Source organism: Galeopterus variegatus, unplaced genomic scaffold (assembly GCF_000696425.1).
Source record: "Galeopterus variegatus unplaced genomic scaffold, G_variegatus-3.0.2 Scaffold6137, whole genome shotgun sequence".
Classification (NCBI taxonomy): Eukaryota; Metazoa; Chordata; class Mammalia; order Dermoptera; family Cynocephalidae; genus Galeopterus; species Galeopterus variegatus.
This window is the reverse complement of record NW_007732248.1, coordinates 72,267-87,950: the sequence shown is the minus strand read 5'-3', so window position 1 is coordinate 87,950 and position 15,684 is coordinate 72,267. Positions and strand designations below refer to the sequence as shown.

Genomic DNA, 15,684 nt, shown 5'->3' with positions numbered 1-15,684 from the left:
TGATAAAGATTCTCATCAAGTTACGTATAGAAGGTATCTCACTATAAAAGACGTATATGACAAATCCACTGTCAATATCATCCTGAATGGAAAAAAAATGAAAGATTTCCTGTTAAAAACAGGCTAAGACAAGGATGCCCACACTCACCACTCCTACTTAACATACTATTGGAAGTACTTGCCAGAGCATTCAAGCAATAGAAAGAAATAAATGGCATCCAAATTGGGGGAAAAAACGATGTCAAATTGTTCCTATTTGCAGTTGATAGGATACTATATATAGATATCCCAGAGACTCTACCAAAACAACAACAACAACAACAGCTTAGATCCGCAAAATGAATTCAGTAATGTTGCAGGATACAAAATCAATACACAAACATCAGTAGCATTTTAGTAGTCCAACAATGAACTGGCACAAAAAGAGATCAAGAAAGCCAGCACATTTACAATAGACTTAGAATAAAATAAAGTACTTAGGAATCAAATTAACAAAGGAGGTAGAAGATCTCTCCCATAAACACTCCAAATGACTGCTGAAATAAATTAAAGAGAACACAAACAGACAGAAAGGCATTGCATGCTTTTGCATTGGAAGAATTAACACTGTGAAAGTGTCCATAGTACCCAAAGCCATCTACAGATTTGATGTGATGCCCATCAAAATATCGGGAATGGCGTTCTTCACAGAAATAGAAAAAAAAAATCCTAACATTCATGGGGAATAGCAAAAGACCCTGTATAGACACAGCAATGTTGAGCAAATAATAAATACAGCCAGAGACATTACTCTTCCTGACTTTGAATTATTCTATCTAGGTACAGTTACCATAATAGCATGGTACTGGCTAAAACCAGACTTTTGGACCAATGGAACAGAATAGAGAACCCAGAAGTAAGTTCACAGACTTACAGTGAACTGGTCTTAAAAAAAGGAATGAAAAACACCCATTGGGGAAAGGACAGACAGCTTCTTCAATAAATGGTTCTGGGGATAATGATCCATATGTAGAAGAAGGAAACTAGACCTGTGCCTCTAACCACTTACCAAATCTACTAAAAATGGATTAATGACTTAAATTTAAGACCTGAAACTATAAAATTTCTAGAAGAACACACAGAGGAATCTCTTCATGATGTAGAACTGGGCAAAGACTTTATGAATAAGACCCCAAAAGCACAGGCAGCAAAAGAAAAAATAAACAAATTGGATTATATCAAACTAAAAACTTCTACACAGCAAAGTAAATCAACAGAATGTAAAGGCAACCTACAGAATGGTATAAAATAACTGCAAAGTATAAGTTCAACAAGGATTAATATCCAGAATATATAAGGAACTCAAAAAACATAACTAAAAAGCAAATAATCCAATTAAAAAATGGACAAAGGAGCTATATAGACATATTCAAAAGAACACATACGAATGGCCAGCAGATATGTGAAAAACTGCTCAGCATCACCAATCATCGTGGAAATGAAAATCAAATCCACTTTGAGATATTATCTCATCTAAGTTAGACTAGCTATTATAAAAAGACAGAGAAGAGCAAATGTTTGTGAGGATTTGGAAGAAATGGAACACTTCTGCACTGTTGGTGGAACTGTAAATTAGTACAGCCATTATGGAGAACAGTATGGATTTTTCTGAAACAACTATAGATAGAACTATCATATTATCCAGAAATTCCACTACTGGTATACACCCAAAAGAATAGAAATCAACATGTTGAAGGGATACCAGCATTGCTATGTTTACTGCATCTCTATTTACAACAGTCAGGCTATGGAACCAAACTTAATGTCCATGGCATATATACACAATGGAATACTACACAGCAATAAAAAAGAATGAAATTCTGCCATTTGCAGCAACATGGATGAGCTTGGAGAAAATTACGTTAATTGAAACAACCCAGGCACATAAAGAAATATACAACATATCTTCACTCATAAGTAGGAGATAATAAATAAATAAATACGAAAAAAGAGAGAAAGAAACAACAACGACAATAATACACTGAACGTACAGAGAGAACAGAACTGTGGTTACTCAAAATGCAAAAGCAGGCAGTGGAGGGAGAAAGACCCAGTGAGAAACTGGTTAATGAACACAAGGTGCTTACATATTATAGTGAATATTCCATCTATCCTGGTTTGACCATCACACATTGTACACAAGTATCTATAGTCATCTTTGTACCCACAGATATGTATAATCAATTATGTTTCAATAAAAAAATAAAGTACGCAACATGATGCATGGGATACATATAGAGAGCAAAATAATCACTAGTATGAAGCAAATAATATGTCCATCATCTTACATAGTTATCTTTTTCTGAGTTGCAAGAATATCTAAAATCTACTCATTTAGCAAAATTTCTCAGTAGAAAGCAATTTTATTAATTATAGTTTTCAAAATTAAGCAGATTAGCCTTAATACAAAATTTCATTTTATTTTTTATTTTTCTATTTCATGATATTTTTATGTTAATCATAAAATAACACACAATAATCAAAAATGTAAGGGAGAAAGAGGTAAATCATCTCCTAATATCCCATCACCCAGCACCAATTAATTTTGGAGACCTGCCTTTCATATATCTGTTTATACTCACACATGTAGAAAATGATACATAAATATCATGCATGTTATTTAAATTGGTGCCTTTCTCTGCCCTTCTTTTTATTCTCTCAAATATTAGCCATTGCTACCATCTCTCTCTACCAATACTTGGCTACCTGATGTAACAAGCTGCTTATGTATCCTTTTTTTACTTTTCTTCATGTTTGTAAAAATTTTCACTGTAAATTGACAAATTATTATTATATATATTTATGGGGCATATAATATTATGATATGTAGAGCTAGGGCTGGGTCCGGAGCTCACAGACCCCTTGAGCCCATTCACAAACCCTTCACACGCAGGTCTATGAGCTAGGTAACCAGCAAAATGGTCCTTGGAGCCTTGGTTGAAGGAGGAATATTCTTTATTCAGCACACACAACAGTCCACGACAAACTCAAAAACTCTCAACTGCTACCAACAAAGTCCAAAGAAAAACTAAAACTGAGCAGCTGCCAGCAGAGTAAACATGCTCTATTTTTAGACATGAGCTCTGCCACCAGCTCTGCTTCACAAACTGAACAAACAATAGCAATTAACTAAAAAGATACATGGGTGCAGATGCACACTAACTCCACCCCCACACAACTTGTTTACAAGGAAATATATTGCTCGACCCTCAACAAGACCTGAGCCAAGGGCGCCGGACTAAATTATCCTATTTGCCCCACAAGATATTATATACATACACACAAACACACACACACACAAAGTGCAAAATTATTAAATCCAGCTTATTATTGTGATCATCTCCTCAATTTCTTACCATTTTTTATGGTGAGAATATTTGTAATATTTTCATTGCAATTTTGAAATATATGTTATTATAATCTCCACTGTGTGCAATCAATCTCGAAAACCTTATTTGTCCTATATATATAAAACACTGTACCATTTGGCCAACATCTCCCCGTTCTCTCCATCACCCAGTATCTGGTAACTCCCATTCTACTCTCTGCTCCTAGAACGTCCTCTTTTTCAGATTTCACACATGATTGAGATTATATAAAATTTGTCTTTCTGTTTCTGGCTTTTTTCACTAAGCATAATATCCTCCAGATTCTTTCCCATTGCTGGAAATGATATACTTGGCTTTTTTTTTTTAAGGCTAAATAGTATTTAATTGTGCACATATATCATATTTTCTTTATCTATTACTTCCAGCTCTTGGTAACTACCATTCTATTTTCACCTTCTCTGAGTTCAAATTCTTCAGATCTTGCATATGCAGTATTTGTCCTTCTGTGCCTAGCTTATTTCTCTTAGCATAATGTCCTCCAGGTTCATCTGTGTTGTCACAAATGCAGGATTCCCTTCTTTTTCAAAGGCTGAATATATTCCATTGCATATATATACCACATTCCCTTTATCCATTCATTCACTGATGGACACTTAGGTTGAGGCTATATCTTGGTTATTTTGAATAATGTTGCAATGAACATGTGAGTGCAGATATTTCTTCAACATATCGATTTCAAATACTTTGCATATATTCAAAGTGTAATTTCTGGATTAAATGCCAGTTGTATTTTTGTTGAAGAATCTCCATACGGTTTTTGTAATAGCTATACTGATTTATATCCCCACCAACACTGTAAAATGATTTCCTTTCTCCACATCTTCATCAACATTTGTTAAATTTTGTCTTTGCTATTCTGACAAGTGTGAGGTAAAATATCTCACTGTGATTTTAATTTGTATTTCCATAATGACTGGTGATGTGAAACACATGTTTATAAATCTGTTGTTTATTTGTATTTCTTCTTTTGAGAAATGTTTATGCAGGTTCTTTGCCCATTTTTAAATTGGATTATTTGTTTCTTTCTATTGTGTTACTGAAATTTAATATATATTTTTTATGTTAATCCCTTATCAAGTGTATCGCTTGAAAATATTTTCCCTTTATTATGTGTTAAACTTCTTCCATTACTGTGTAGAAGCTAGTTTGATGCTATCCCACTTGTCTTTTTTTCCTTTTTAATTTATTTTTTATTTGATCCATGATAATTGTATGTATTTATAAAATACAACATTATGCTTGGGTACATTTATACAGTGTGCAAGGATCATATCGGGTACTTAGCATAGCCATCACTTTAATCATTTGTCACCTCTTTGTGCTGGCAACATTTTGTCTACTTTTTGCTTTTGTTGCCTAATAAATATTTACTTTATATAGCCAAATATGAAGATACACTTAAGAGTTGACATTATTTAATACTTAGGGTAAACAATTAGGGTTCATTTTTTCGAATTGTCACTCATGACCATTTATTCAGAAAAATATATGAGAAGTAGCACATCTGGTGAGAAAGCAATAAGACAATCTATATGTAAATGCAGCCACAAGGTTTTATGCCCTGAAAGTGGATAATTAATGGAATTGCTAAAAAGTGATAACCTTAGTCAAAGGAGACACAGAGTGCTTTTCCCGCAAAATAACAGGAAATAGCTCTATTGTAAAAAAAAATTGTCTGTAACCACTGCTTTGTTAGTTCTCATTCTATGGACTTGTTGCTATGTTTTTTTCCCACATAAACTGCAGAATAAGTTTGACTCCATATGTACATTATATAATAATTTTTGTACATTTTAATTTTTGTTTAATTTAAAAGTAATTAAGTTGATTTAATATGCACCATATTATTTAAATATTTATTCCTTATTTCCTTGAGTGAGATTAGATAATGAGTCCTATAAGATATCTCTGTACTTAATTTATTAAGGTTTCTCTAAGGCAGTATTGATATTGTTAAGTTTTTGGTGAATCGTAAGCACATCTAGTAAATATTGATTACCAGCAAATATCTTGAATAATATGAATTCATTAAAATGAGTGTTTCTTAAAACTTCTGAAACATTTTTGAAGGATGAGTAGAAAGAGTAACATAAAACAAAGAATTATGTTATAAGATTGATTATAATATCAGGTCTTAATAGGTGGATATGCATTCGAAAGTCTAATATATAAAATGGAGATATGAATTATATTTTATATAAATTTGAATTTTACTCAGTGAAATTGAGATAATGCTGAAATGTGTCTTTATAATTTTCCTGAATAAAAGTTTTGTAATATTCCTTTCCTCACAACCTCTTTTCCCTGTTTCTAAAACTATAAATGATTGGATTCAAGAATGGAGAAGATATGATATAAAATACAGGAAAACTTATTTTGAATAAAAAAATAAGTTAAACAAATAATTTCAGAGGTTACTGAAGGCCTTAGATATACATAGTAGAAATGAGAGACAAACACATCGATTATGTGAAGGACATGGGTGGAAAAGGCCTTTTCTTGCTCTCTGGTTGGAAATTTGAGTACAGTAGAAAATATGCAAATATATAACATGATCACTAAGATAAAAAAGCCACCAGAAACCCCTATGACAGAGGCAAGAAGTAAGAGCATATTACTGAAGGTATCAGGGACTGAGATGCTCAGCAGAGAGTGCATATTGCAGAAGAACTGATGAACCAGGGACAGCTGGAAGGTGTTGCCAGTTTGCACACCTGCATAGATGAGACCATCAGGGAAGACAAAGTCATCCAGACATATATTGAAATATAACAATGTACTTCATAAATGCATACAATGTGTCAATTAAAAATAAATAAATAGATAAATTGAAATATGTTGTCAATGGGTTCATTAATTCCAAATTTACTAAGGTTTTAGCTCATACTCATACGTAGGGTGTTTTTTAGAACATATAGAAAGTAAATATGTCATTTAGAATAGTCTGCCACACTTTTATTAACTTAAAGATTACTAAAGATCATGCTCATTTTTTTTTTGCATCTGCATAGAGTTCATTAAGAGAATAGACAAAAATGTTTTACCTGATCTTGTTGATGCATATTTGGACTTCTTAGAGATGAATAACATTGTGTGTAATTCAGACTGCACATATGTGAGTTATCTTTAGGATGCATTCATGGAAGTGTTTGGTGAGTAAATTTGTGCATGTGATATTGAACTAATTCATGCTTTTCTTGACAAAGTATGAAAGTACCAATTTGGACACATGCTAGCTAATGCAGTTTCACAAACCGACCTATCATATACAGCCACTGAATATCATTATTATTTCAATTTTATTTTTATCTGATAAAGAAGATTTTTCTATCCTTGTTCAATAAAATCTCAAGTCTTCAATTACATGAGTGACTACTATCTTTCCTTCTACTATTTTCTTTTTTCTTTTCTTTTTTTTTATCTAATACCCTCCTTTAGACCTGGACTTCTCTCCATATTCAGCTTAAATCCCATGTTCCATCTTTATGATTCTGTCTGTCATACAGTCTCATCTACCTATTGCAAATTTCTCTTCTTCCTCACAAATTTTTAGCATTGGAGTTTCCCAGAGGTAAGTATTTTTTTTTTCTTTTACTGCTAGACTAACTCTTGTTAATCTCATACACTCTCTGTGTATGTGTGTAAGTTTTCTTACTATCACTATGCCATTAACTACAAGATTTACATATTCCTTCCAAAGCTCCCTTTTGAACTTCAGCTTTGTGCATCCAACAACCTAATTCAATTTTGCAATTGAGTGTATAATAAACATCTCAGTTTTCCAAGACCAGGCTCTTTATTCTGCCCACCCCTCAAATGTTCCCTCCATCGCTCATATAATGGAAACTGCAACCTCTCACACCCTAGATTCTCATCTCCTTTCCATCTATTGGCAAAAAATGCAGCCAGTGTCCTGTCTATTCAAATCGAGACTGGAAACTCATCTTCTGCTCACAATTATGCAGAGACTCACATTACACTCAGAGTTCTCACAGTGGTCTATAAAGACAGAAAACGTCTAGTGTGCTATGTTCATTTCTTCTTAGATCTGATCTCTAACTGCTTTTTCTTTGATCAGTCCACACCTTTTGTCTACTTGCCTCGCTATCTTCAAACAGACTGTGGATGTAGCATCTTAAGGTCTTTGTATGAATACTCCATTTGCCCAGAGTGTCCTCTCTACAGATGTTTGCACAGCCTACAATTTCCCTTTCCTGAATTTTCTGCTTAAATGTCACCTGACCTAGGGACCTGACTCATTCAAAACTATAATCCCCTAAGTACTCCCAAATCAGTTTCTTGTGCAGATCTTACATTTTGTGTTTTTCCCATAGTGTTTTAATTTTTAACACAATATATAGCTCAGTTTATGTCCATCTATCCCTGGCAGAATGTCAGCTGTCCACGGTCAGAAATTTTGTGTGTTTTGTTCACTGATGTATCCCAAGTACTTCAAATCATCCTTGATTTTAGTTGGAAAATCAGTACATATTGTTGAATAAAGAGTCATTTAAGTCAATGCTCATTTTTTTATAATTTTGAAAAATTACTCACATATTACTTATATATATATATATATATATATATTTATACACATATATATGTTTTCTAATTGACATTAAGTGGAGAAAAATGAATGTAAAAAGGAATTATAGAGAAATTTGATTTGAGCAAAATAGGAGAGAAAACGGAATTGGTGGGAAATTAAGGAAATTGGAAGATGAGAAAGAGGAATTATGAAAGAAAGCATTATGTTAAGAAAATAAACAATAGGATTTGTAGAAGATGTTACATGGAAATTAAAGTGGTTGGAAGAATTTTAATTGGCTTCTGTAGGCTTTAGCAAATTCAGCAGGTGGCAGAGCCAAAATATATGATCTTAAAATATTTTAGCATGGCAGACTTTATATCCTTGTTTCTTAATCTGTAGATAATAGTGTACAGGGTAAGGGGAACTACCATACAGAACACAGACACAAGCAGGTCAAAAACAGAGAGAACATCTTCAGCTGGCATCAAGTAGGCCATCGCCGCAGCACCCAGAAAAACAGTCATGACAACCAGGTGAGGAACACAGGTGGAGAAGGCTTTGGAATGACCCACAGTAGACGGTATTTTCAGCACTTTTGAGAAGATGTGGATATATGAGAAAGCAATGAAGACAAAGTAGATAAAGCTCAGTGAGGAGGTGATGGCAACTGCTCCGACTTCAGCCAAGTACTCATTTGAATAAGAGAGTCTGAGTAACTTAGGGATCTAGTAGAAGAATTGATGCACCAGAATAGATGTCCTGGGGGGTGAGGAGAAGGTTGTGGCTCTGTGCAGGATTCCAGACACTCCACCATGGAGCCAAGAATAAGTGGCCATCTTGATGCAGGTAGCCCTCTTCATGATGACCTCACAGTGCAAAGGATGGCAGATGGCCACATAGTGATCATAGGGCATCACTATAAGCAAAGCCATCTCTGTGCAGGCCAAAGAAACCACAAGGAAGACCTGAAGGATGCATCCCCAGAGAGAGAAGGAGCTATTATTCATCAAGTGGCCTTGGGGACGGTGACAAAGATACAGTAGAGGTTTAAGAAGGACAAGTGTTTGAGAAAGAAGTATATGTGATTATGGAAGCTGTGGACAGACATGGAAATAATAGTTATAAGGAGATTGTCAGTGAGATCCACTAGAAGAACTAAAAAACTATCATATAAGACACAAGCTGCTGCTACCAAACCTCAGAAAATCCTGTGAATTGAGATGTGTGATTTGACAGATTTTCTCTGGGATGGGAAAGAAGACAGTTTTATAGATAGAGATCCTAGCGTACTGAAAGTATTTCTCTTGTAACCTCTAATTTATCTATTCTTGCTAGGATGGATAAGTGAGCTTATATCTCTCATATTTTTCACTGTGTTCCTGGGTACATTAGAGTGAAATCGTGGTATGAGCAAATCTAGTTTTTAAACTACTAATTGAACTTCTTTACCTGCTTTTCTGACTATTTAATATCTCCTGTAGGTGGTCTCTTTTGCCATATTATCCTTAGCTACTCACCATCCCAGAGCCTTTCCAAAAGAAAAAAAAAAAATTTATCTATCTAGCCAAGGGGAAAAGGAACAAAGAATCTATCTATACAGCCACCAAAATGCTGGCCACTTTGGTCTCTAAATCACAGGGCCTGTCAGAGTGGCACACTCAGAGGTCGGCTTTATCAGTGAGCACATGGGTCACTGCATGGTTCCAATTCACTCACAGGCTCAGTAAATGAACACTGTGCAACATGTTTCATAGCCTTTGCGAATCACTACAATAAGAATGACTAAGCACTTAATTTTATTTGCAAGAACAATGAGAGGAGGAATTTTTTCCAGAGGCATAAGTCAATACCTTACCAATCACTATGAAATGGATTAGCATGAAGGTCGATCCTACGTTACTGAAATTTTTTTTGAAAAGGTAGATTTTACCTATTACATTTGCCACTGTAAAACCAAATAAGAAAAAAAAAAGTCTGAGGCTGAAGAAAAATATTAAATTAACTAAAAAGAACACCAAATATAACCATCAAACAGAAAGATATATGTTGAAAGAAGGTTACATGGTAATCAAGTAGAGATCATTCTCCTCTGTCTCTTTTTCTAATTCCAGCAGGTGGTGGTGACCATGTCCAGTACTCCCCACGGTATTATGAAAATTCCAACTTACGTGTATTGAGTAGTACATGTGTTGGTCATCGTGATGTAACACTTAAATATCAGACAAGTCTTGGACTGGCTGTAAACTTTGCCACTTCTCACAAGTTTTTTTTTCCCTAAAAAAGATAAAATTGCCCCTGAGTGGTTGGGAAAAATTTTGGAAGTGTATAAAGCACTGTAAAAAAAAAACCAAACCAAATATCTAAGGAAAGAGTCCAACAGAAAAGTTAGTAAACTTCTTTTCTCTACCGACAATGTTCCAAATATAGATCAAAACTTCATTTGGACTTCTTTCCCTTCTAATCTTTGTGACAAAAATGATAAGGAAATAAATAAAGAAAATACGGTGTAAAAATAGGAGCCCAAGAGAGGCCCCAGTGGGACACATGCTGATTAGCCCCAGAACATGTAAGGAGAGAATAAGGAATATCACCTATGGCAGAACTCTGATTAGTCTTGGCATTTGCGACTGCAGCTCAAATGCTGGAAATATTTTCTCTCTTGACCTCTGAGGCACCCAGATTTGTCACTCTCAGGCAGATTTCTTTCTGTTTACCACCAAAGAGACCTTCAAACAGTCAGTCTGTTAACTTGTAACTGTTTTCTTAGTGATTATTGTAATTAACTGTATCAACCTAATCACTTTGTCCTCTTTTTAGTTCAAGGTATAATGCAATTTAAAAAAACACACATGGAAAATAAAAGAAGTGTTTATAATAAGACAAAAGAACACTCTAAAAATCACAAAACATTAAAAATGTCTAAAAGAGTTGCTGAACAGAGAACATCATATATTTTACACAGCATAATAAGTTATGTCTTACATTTACCCAGAAAAATGAATTCATGAAAATTTTAAATCTTGTTATAGTCTGTATAAAATAGACACAACTTAACCAGATGATTCAGAAAGTTTAAAACAAAAGTAGTGGAAAAAAACATGTTGAGATTACAATACAGTAGATGATGGCTCCGTGGTTGCATAGTCTGTGATCTTTACCTTGTCTATATCAATATCTGTAGGCATGATAGTAGATATGATGATTTGTTTATCTATCTGTCCATCTATCTGTCAGCAGTCTCCCTAGAAATACAATCAATTGAGTTTATGTAAATATGGATTGTTAGATGTAGATATATAGATATAAATATACATATAGATATAGATTGATAGATATAGATACATATTGAGACAGAGATAGCCATAGTGGTAGAGACAGTGATGGAGCTGGAGATGGAGACAGAGACAGAGATAGAGATAGAGATGGAAATGGTAGGAGGTTGACTAAAAGGTACAAAGTTTCAGTTATGCAAGATGATTAAGTTCTACAGATCTGATGTACGGCATGGTGATGACAGTGAAAAATACTGTATTTGTACTTAAAATCTGATGAGTGAATCCATCTTAAATTAAGTCACTGGCCCAGTCTTACATATACACAAACGTTAATCATGCAGAAATGACAGATATGTTAATTACTTTCAATCTGGTGATTATTCCACAATGTTATGTATTGCATAATATCAAGTTTTATATCTTAAATATGTATAACATTTATATCAATGATATCTCAACAAATCTATTTTTAAAAAGTTCTAAGTTAAAAATGAAAAATATAATATATATAAAATGTAATACATAGGTAGTCAAAATAAAAATCTTGACAGAAATAGAAATTTATCATTACCATGAACTTATCCAAAGAATAAAAGGGTAGTTAAATATATATATATATATATATATATATAAATCAGTGTATGTAATCCATAAGATTAATAGAAAGAAGATGAAGGGGGTTAGAAATCTTGATTCTCATTTGATTTTTAGAATAGGGTTTTCAGGTAATGCATGTATGGGGCAAAAGTCCTCGATTAAGGGACAAACATCCACAGCCAGTGGGCAAAAGCCTGTCTAATCAATTCTAATCAAGTATATGTCGATTCTCATTTGATTTTAGTATAGAGTTTTTAAGTAATACATGTATGGGGCGAAAGTCCCCAGTCGGGGGACAAAAGCTCACAGCGGGCCGAGCAACAGCTCATCTAATCAACTCTGATCATTGTGTAAGTATGGGATTGTATACTTTAATGATTTTGAGCTAAAAGGTGGTTGACCTACCGATTGTATTAAGAGATTTTAAAGAATTGCTGTAGGGAAAAATGTGAAAAAAGTTTGCTATGGGCAAGCTGTTTGTTGGTGGAAACTTTAGAGACAATTAGATTTAATTATAAGAATGTGACTTTTGCTTAAATCATTTGAGGAGAGGTTATATTTTAGGTAATGATCACAGTTTGATCAGCTTAGCTTTTTACAAATTGCAATTTGGAATGTCATGTTGCTAATTTTAATGATGTTACTAGTTTCCATTGTTCAAGCTGTACTTAGCCATAGATAACTTGTCACCTTGCCCTTGTCTTTGTGTCTTTTTGAAATGATTGAACCAACTGATTTTTCTTGTAAAACTTCCTTGTCTTTACAATAAAAACTGAAGCTAACTGAATCGGGGCTAAACCCAGTTTTCTCCTTCTAACAGAGGAGTTGCTGAGGTGCAGTCCTTCAGGCTTCTCTTTGCATTCATGTTGCTTTGAGTAATCCTTTTCTGTGTCTCTGTTACACAGCAAGTGTACCAAGAAGAAAAGAAAAAAGACACATGGTTATCACAATAGACGGGAAAAGCATTTAATGAATTCAATATTCTTTCATTATGAAAACAGCACACAACAGGAATTAAGGAGAACTACCTTAGTATGATATAGGACATTTAACAAAAACAAACAAACAACAACAAGAACAACAAAACATAGTTAATAAGGTACTCAATGGTGAAATTCTGGGAGCTTTCCCAGTAGGAGCTGAAAAAAGACAACATCTACTTTCACCAGTGCAATTCTTCATTAGGCAATATGAAAGAAAAAAAAAGGCGCATAAACTGGAAATGAATTCAAACTAACTCTATTCCTGGATGACATGATACTATAAACAAATAACACAAATAATTCAAAAAGAACCTATTAGAGCTAATAAACAAATTCAGCAATGTTGCAGGAATAATATCAACGTACACATACCTCTCACACATAAGCCAATTATGATTCTATACACTGGCAGTAAACACTCTAATTTTTTAAAAGATTTCATTTACATTAGCAGCAAAAATAATAAAATGTTCAGAAACAAATTTAACCAAGGTGGTTATAGAGCTAGAGCTAGGGTCTGGAGCTCACAGATCCCTTGAACCCATTCACAAAACCTTCATATGCAGGTATACAAGCTAGGTAACACAAAAAGGTCCTTGGAGCCTTGGTTAAAGAAAGAATAGTATTTATTCAGCACACACACGTCTAAGAGCTATGCAGTCCAAAAAGAAACTGAACAGCTGCCAGCAAAATCCAAAGAAAAACTGAGCAGCTGCCAGCAAAGTAAATATGCTCTGTTTTCAGACAAGAGCTCTGCTGAACCACTGCTCACATACTCTGAAGAACACAAGAATAGGAATAAGCTAAAAGTACCTACGCTCGCGTGTGCACTAACTCCACTCCCACACAACTTGTTTACAAAGAATTTCCTGCACCACCCCCAACCAGAACTGAGGTAAGGGGGCCTGACTAAACTAATCTATTTTCCTCACAATCCACCCCTTCAGGATGCCTCGCCATAAAATCTATGCATTGACAATCTTCACAATGTTCCCTTAGAGGGGATAAATAAACCTTACATTCATATAACCTATTGTCTGCTTAATATGCCTTCAGGTCTGTCCTTAAGGCTTGTCCTGTAGTTCTGTCCTTTCAACTGATAGCTGCACATGTCCAGTTAGTAGTCATCATTCGTGTAATTTTCCATGGTAATCCTGCAGTCGTACTGAAGGGAAGTTCAATGCATATTCAGTAGGCTGACACACTGATCACGTGACTGGGGTGCGGTGCCTGCAGCCAGAACACTATGGGCAAGAAGACAGAAGGGTTATTGGTGCCAATAGGGTGAGTTCTCACCCCTCTTATAAGGTACATACAAGTTTGCCAAGAAAGGATGGTTGCACGAATAGGTATCTTACCTGGTTTATGATACCATACTTTATCTGCTAGCACCGTTGGATCTGTAGGTTCTACATGTATCAGTATAGGGGAACTCATAATTGGCCATAATGATGATACAAATGTGCCCTTTGGAATAGAGCACTTATCTGTTCCAGGCCATATTACCTTTATTCAGTGAGGCCAGGTACTTGTCACTCTAGGTGAAACTTGCAAGCCTTCCTCTAATCCTTTCCTCCAAGGCCCTATTAGACCTACCCAGCATACATGGGGGGCTTCAATTCTCCAAGGCCATTCCCATTGTACTGTCTGTCCCTGTTGCAAACAGGTTGGGGCCAGTAAGAGGATATTTCCATTCTTGCCGTATCCTGGCTTCAAAATCTTATCTTTAGTAGAGATTTGCAGCTGTATAGGTGCTGCAGCCCTATGCAACAGAGTGTCCACTGGAGAGGGTCTGCCCTTGCGGGGTCTCTCATTTAGAATCCTGACTGTCAGCCATAACCACCATGTCCACCCCTTCAGGGATGAGGGCTGGGTAGATAGCCTTAGTCTCTTTTTAAAAAGACCATTGTACTGTTCAATCATCCCTGCTGCCTGGGGATGATATGGCACATGTAACTTCCACTGAATAGAAAACTGGGAGGCCCACCTCTGAACCCCATGTCCAGTAAAGTGGGTTCCATTATGACTCTCTATGACGACAGGTCAGCCATACATGTCCTTAAGGCTATTCAGTGTCTTCATAGTGTTTACCTGGTCTGGGGCCTTTCAAGGATATACAGACAGAAGACCTGTAACCATATCAACAGCTGTGAAGATGTATCTGGAATTCTCTGACTTTGGCAGTGGTCTGACAAAGTCCACTTGCCACTGAGTCAGGGGCAACCTTCCTTGAGTTATTTGTCCATCTGTATGAGGCACTTGCCAGGGGTGTGGAAACTCTTGAGCGCATACTGGACAAGCATGACAGGCATTCTCTACATCTTCCCATTTTATAGGCAGGGCTCAACTTTGAGCTGCCATCCATTTGGTTTGGCTGCCAGCATGCTGCATCCATCGATGTAACCACTGGGCTACATCAGCAGCTGGGGCTCTCTCCAGCCATCCTACCTTAGCCAAGGCATCAGCTTCATCATTTCCTGGACTGGCTAAGGGGACAAGTCCTGTGTCATGGAAAAGTTACTTTATCATGTCCCAATTCCCATAACTCTTGCCACATGGCTTGTCCCCACATGGTTTGGTGGCCTACCATCCACCGTTGATATTTCCAAGTAGAGATCCAAGTGGTTAAACCTTTGTACACAGCCCAGCTGTCAGTACAGATGGTTAATGGCACAGGCCCTTTTTTTTTTTTTTATCACCATCCATATTGCTCTCAGTTCAGCCCATTGACTGCTTTGTCCTGTGCCATTTTCATGCTACATTGGTATCTGTTAAGGGCTGGACAGCAACAGCTGTCCACGATGCTGAAGGTCCCATGCTAGAGCCATCTGTATACCAAACTTGCTCTGTGATAGGTCTCTGTCCCTCAT

At 35.7% G+C, this 15,684-nt stretch overlaps 1 protein-coding gene across 1 annotated transcript in view; it reads right to left on the bottom strand.

Annotated features, from left to right (window-relative positions):
• Positions 1-8,392: 8,392 nt before the first annotated feature.
• The window catches only part of LOC103605882 (olfactory receptor 14A16-like), a gene marked incomplete at its 3' end in the record, with an annotated part of 30,503 nt that continues 23,211 nt past the window's right edge, over positions 8,393-15,684 (bottom strand). The window contains exons 2-4 of the mRNA XM_008590482.1: positions 8,975-9,053; positions 8,831-8,930; positions 8,393-8,551 (exon numbers count right to left, since the gene is read on the bottom strand). Coding sequence (XP_008588704.1) covers positions 8,393-8,551; positions 8,831-8,930; positions 8,975-9,053 — 338 coding nt within the window. The remainder of the gene's footprint in view (positions 8,552-8,830; positions 8,931-8,974; positions 9,054-15,684) is intronic.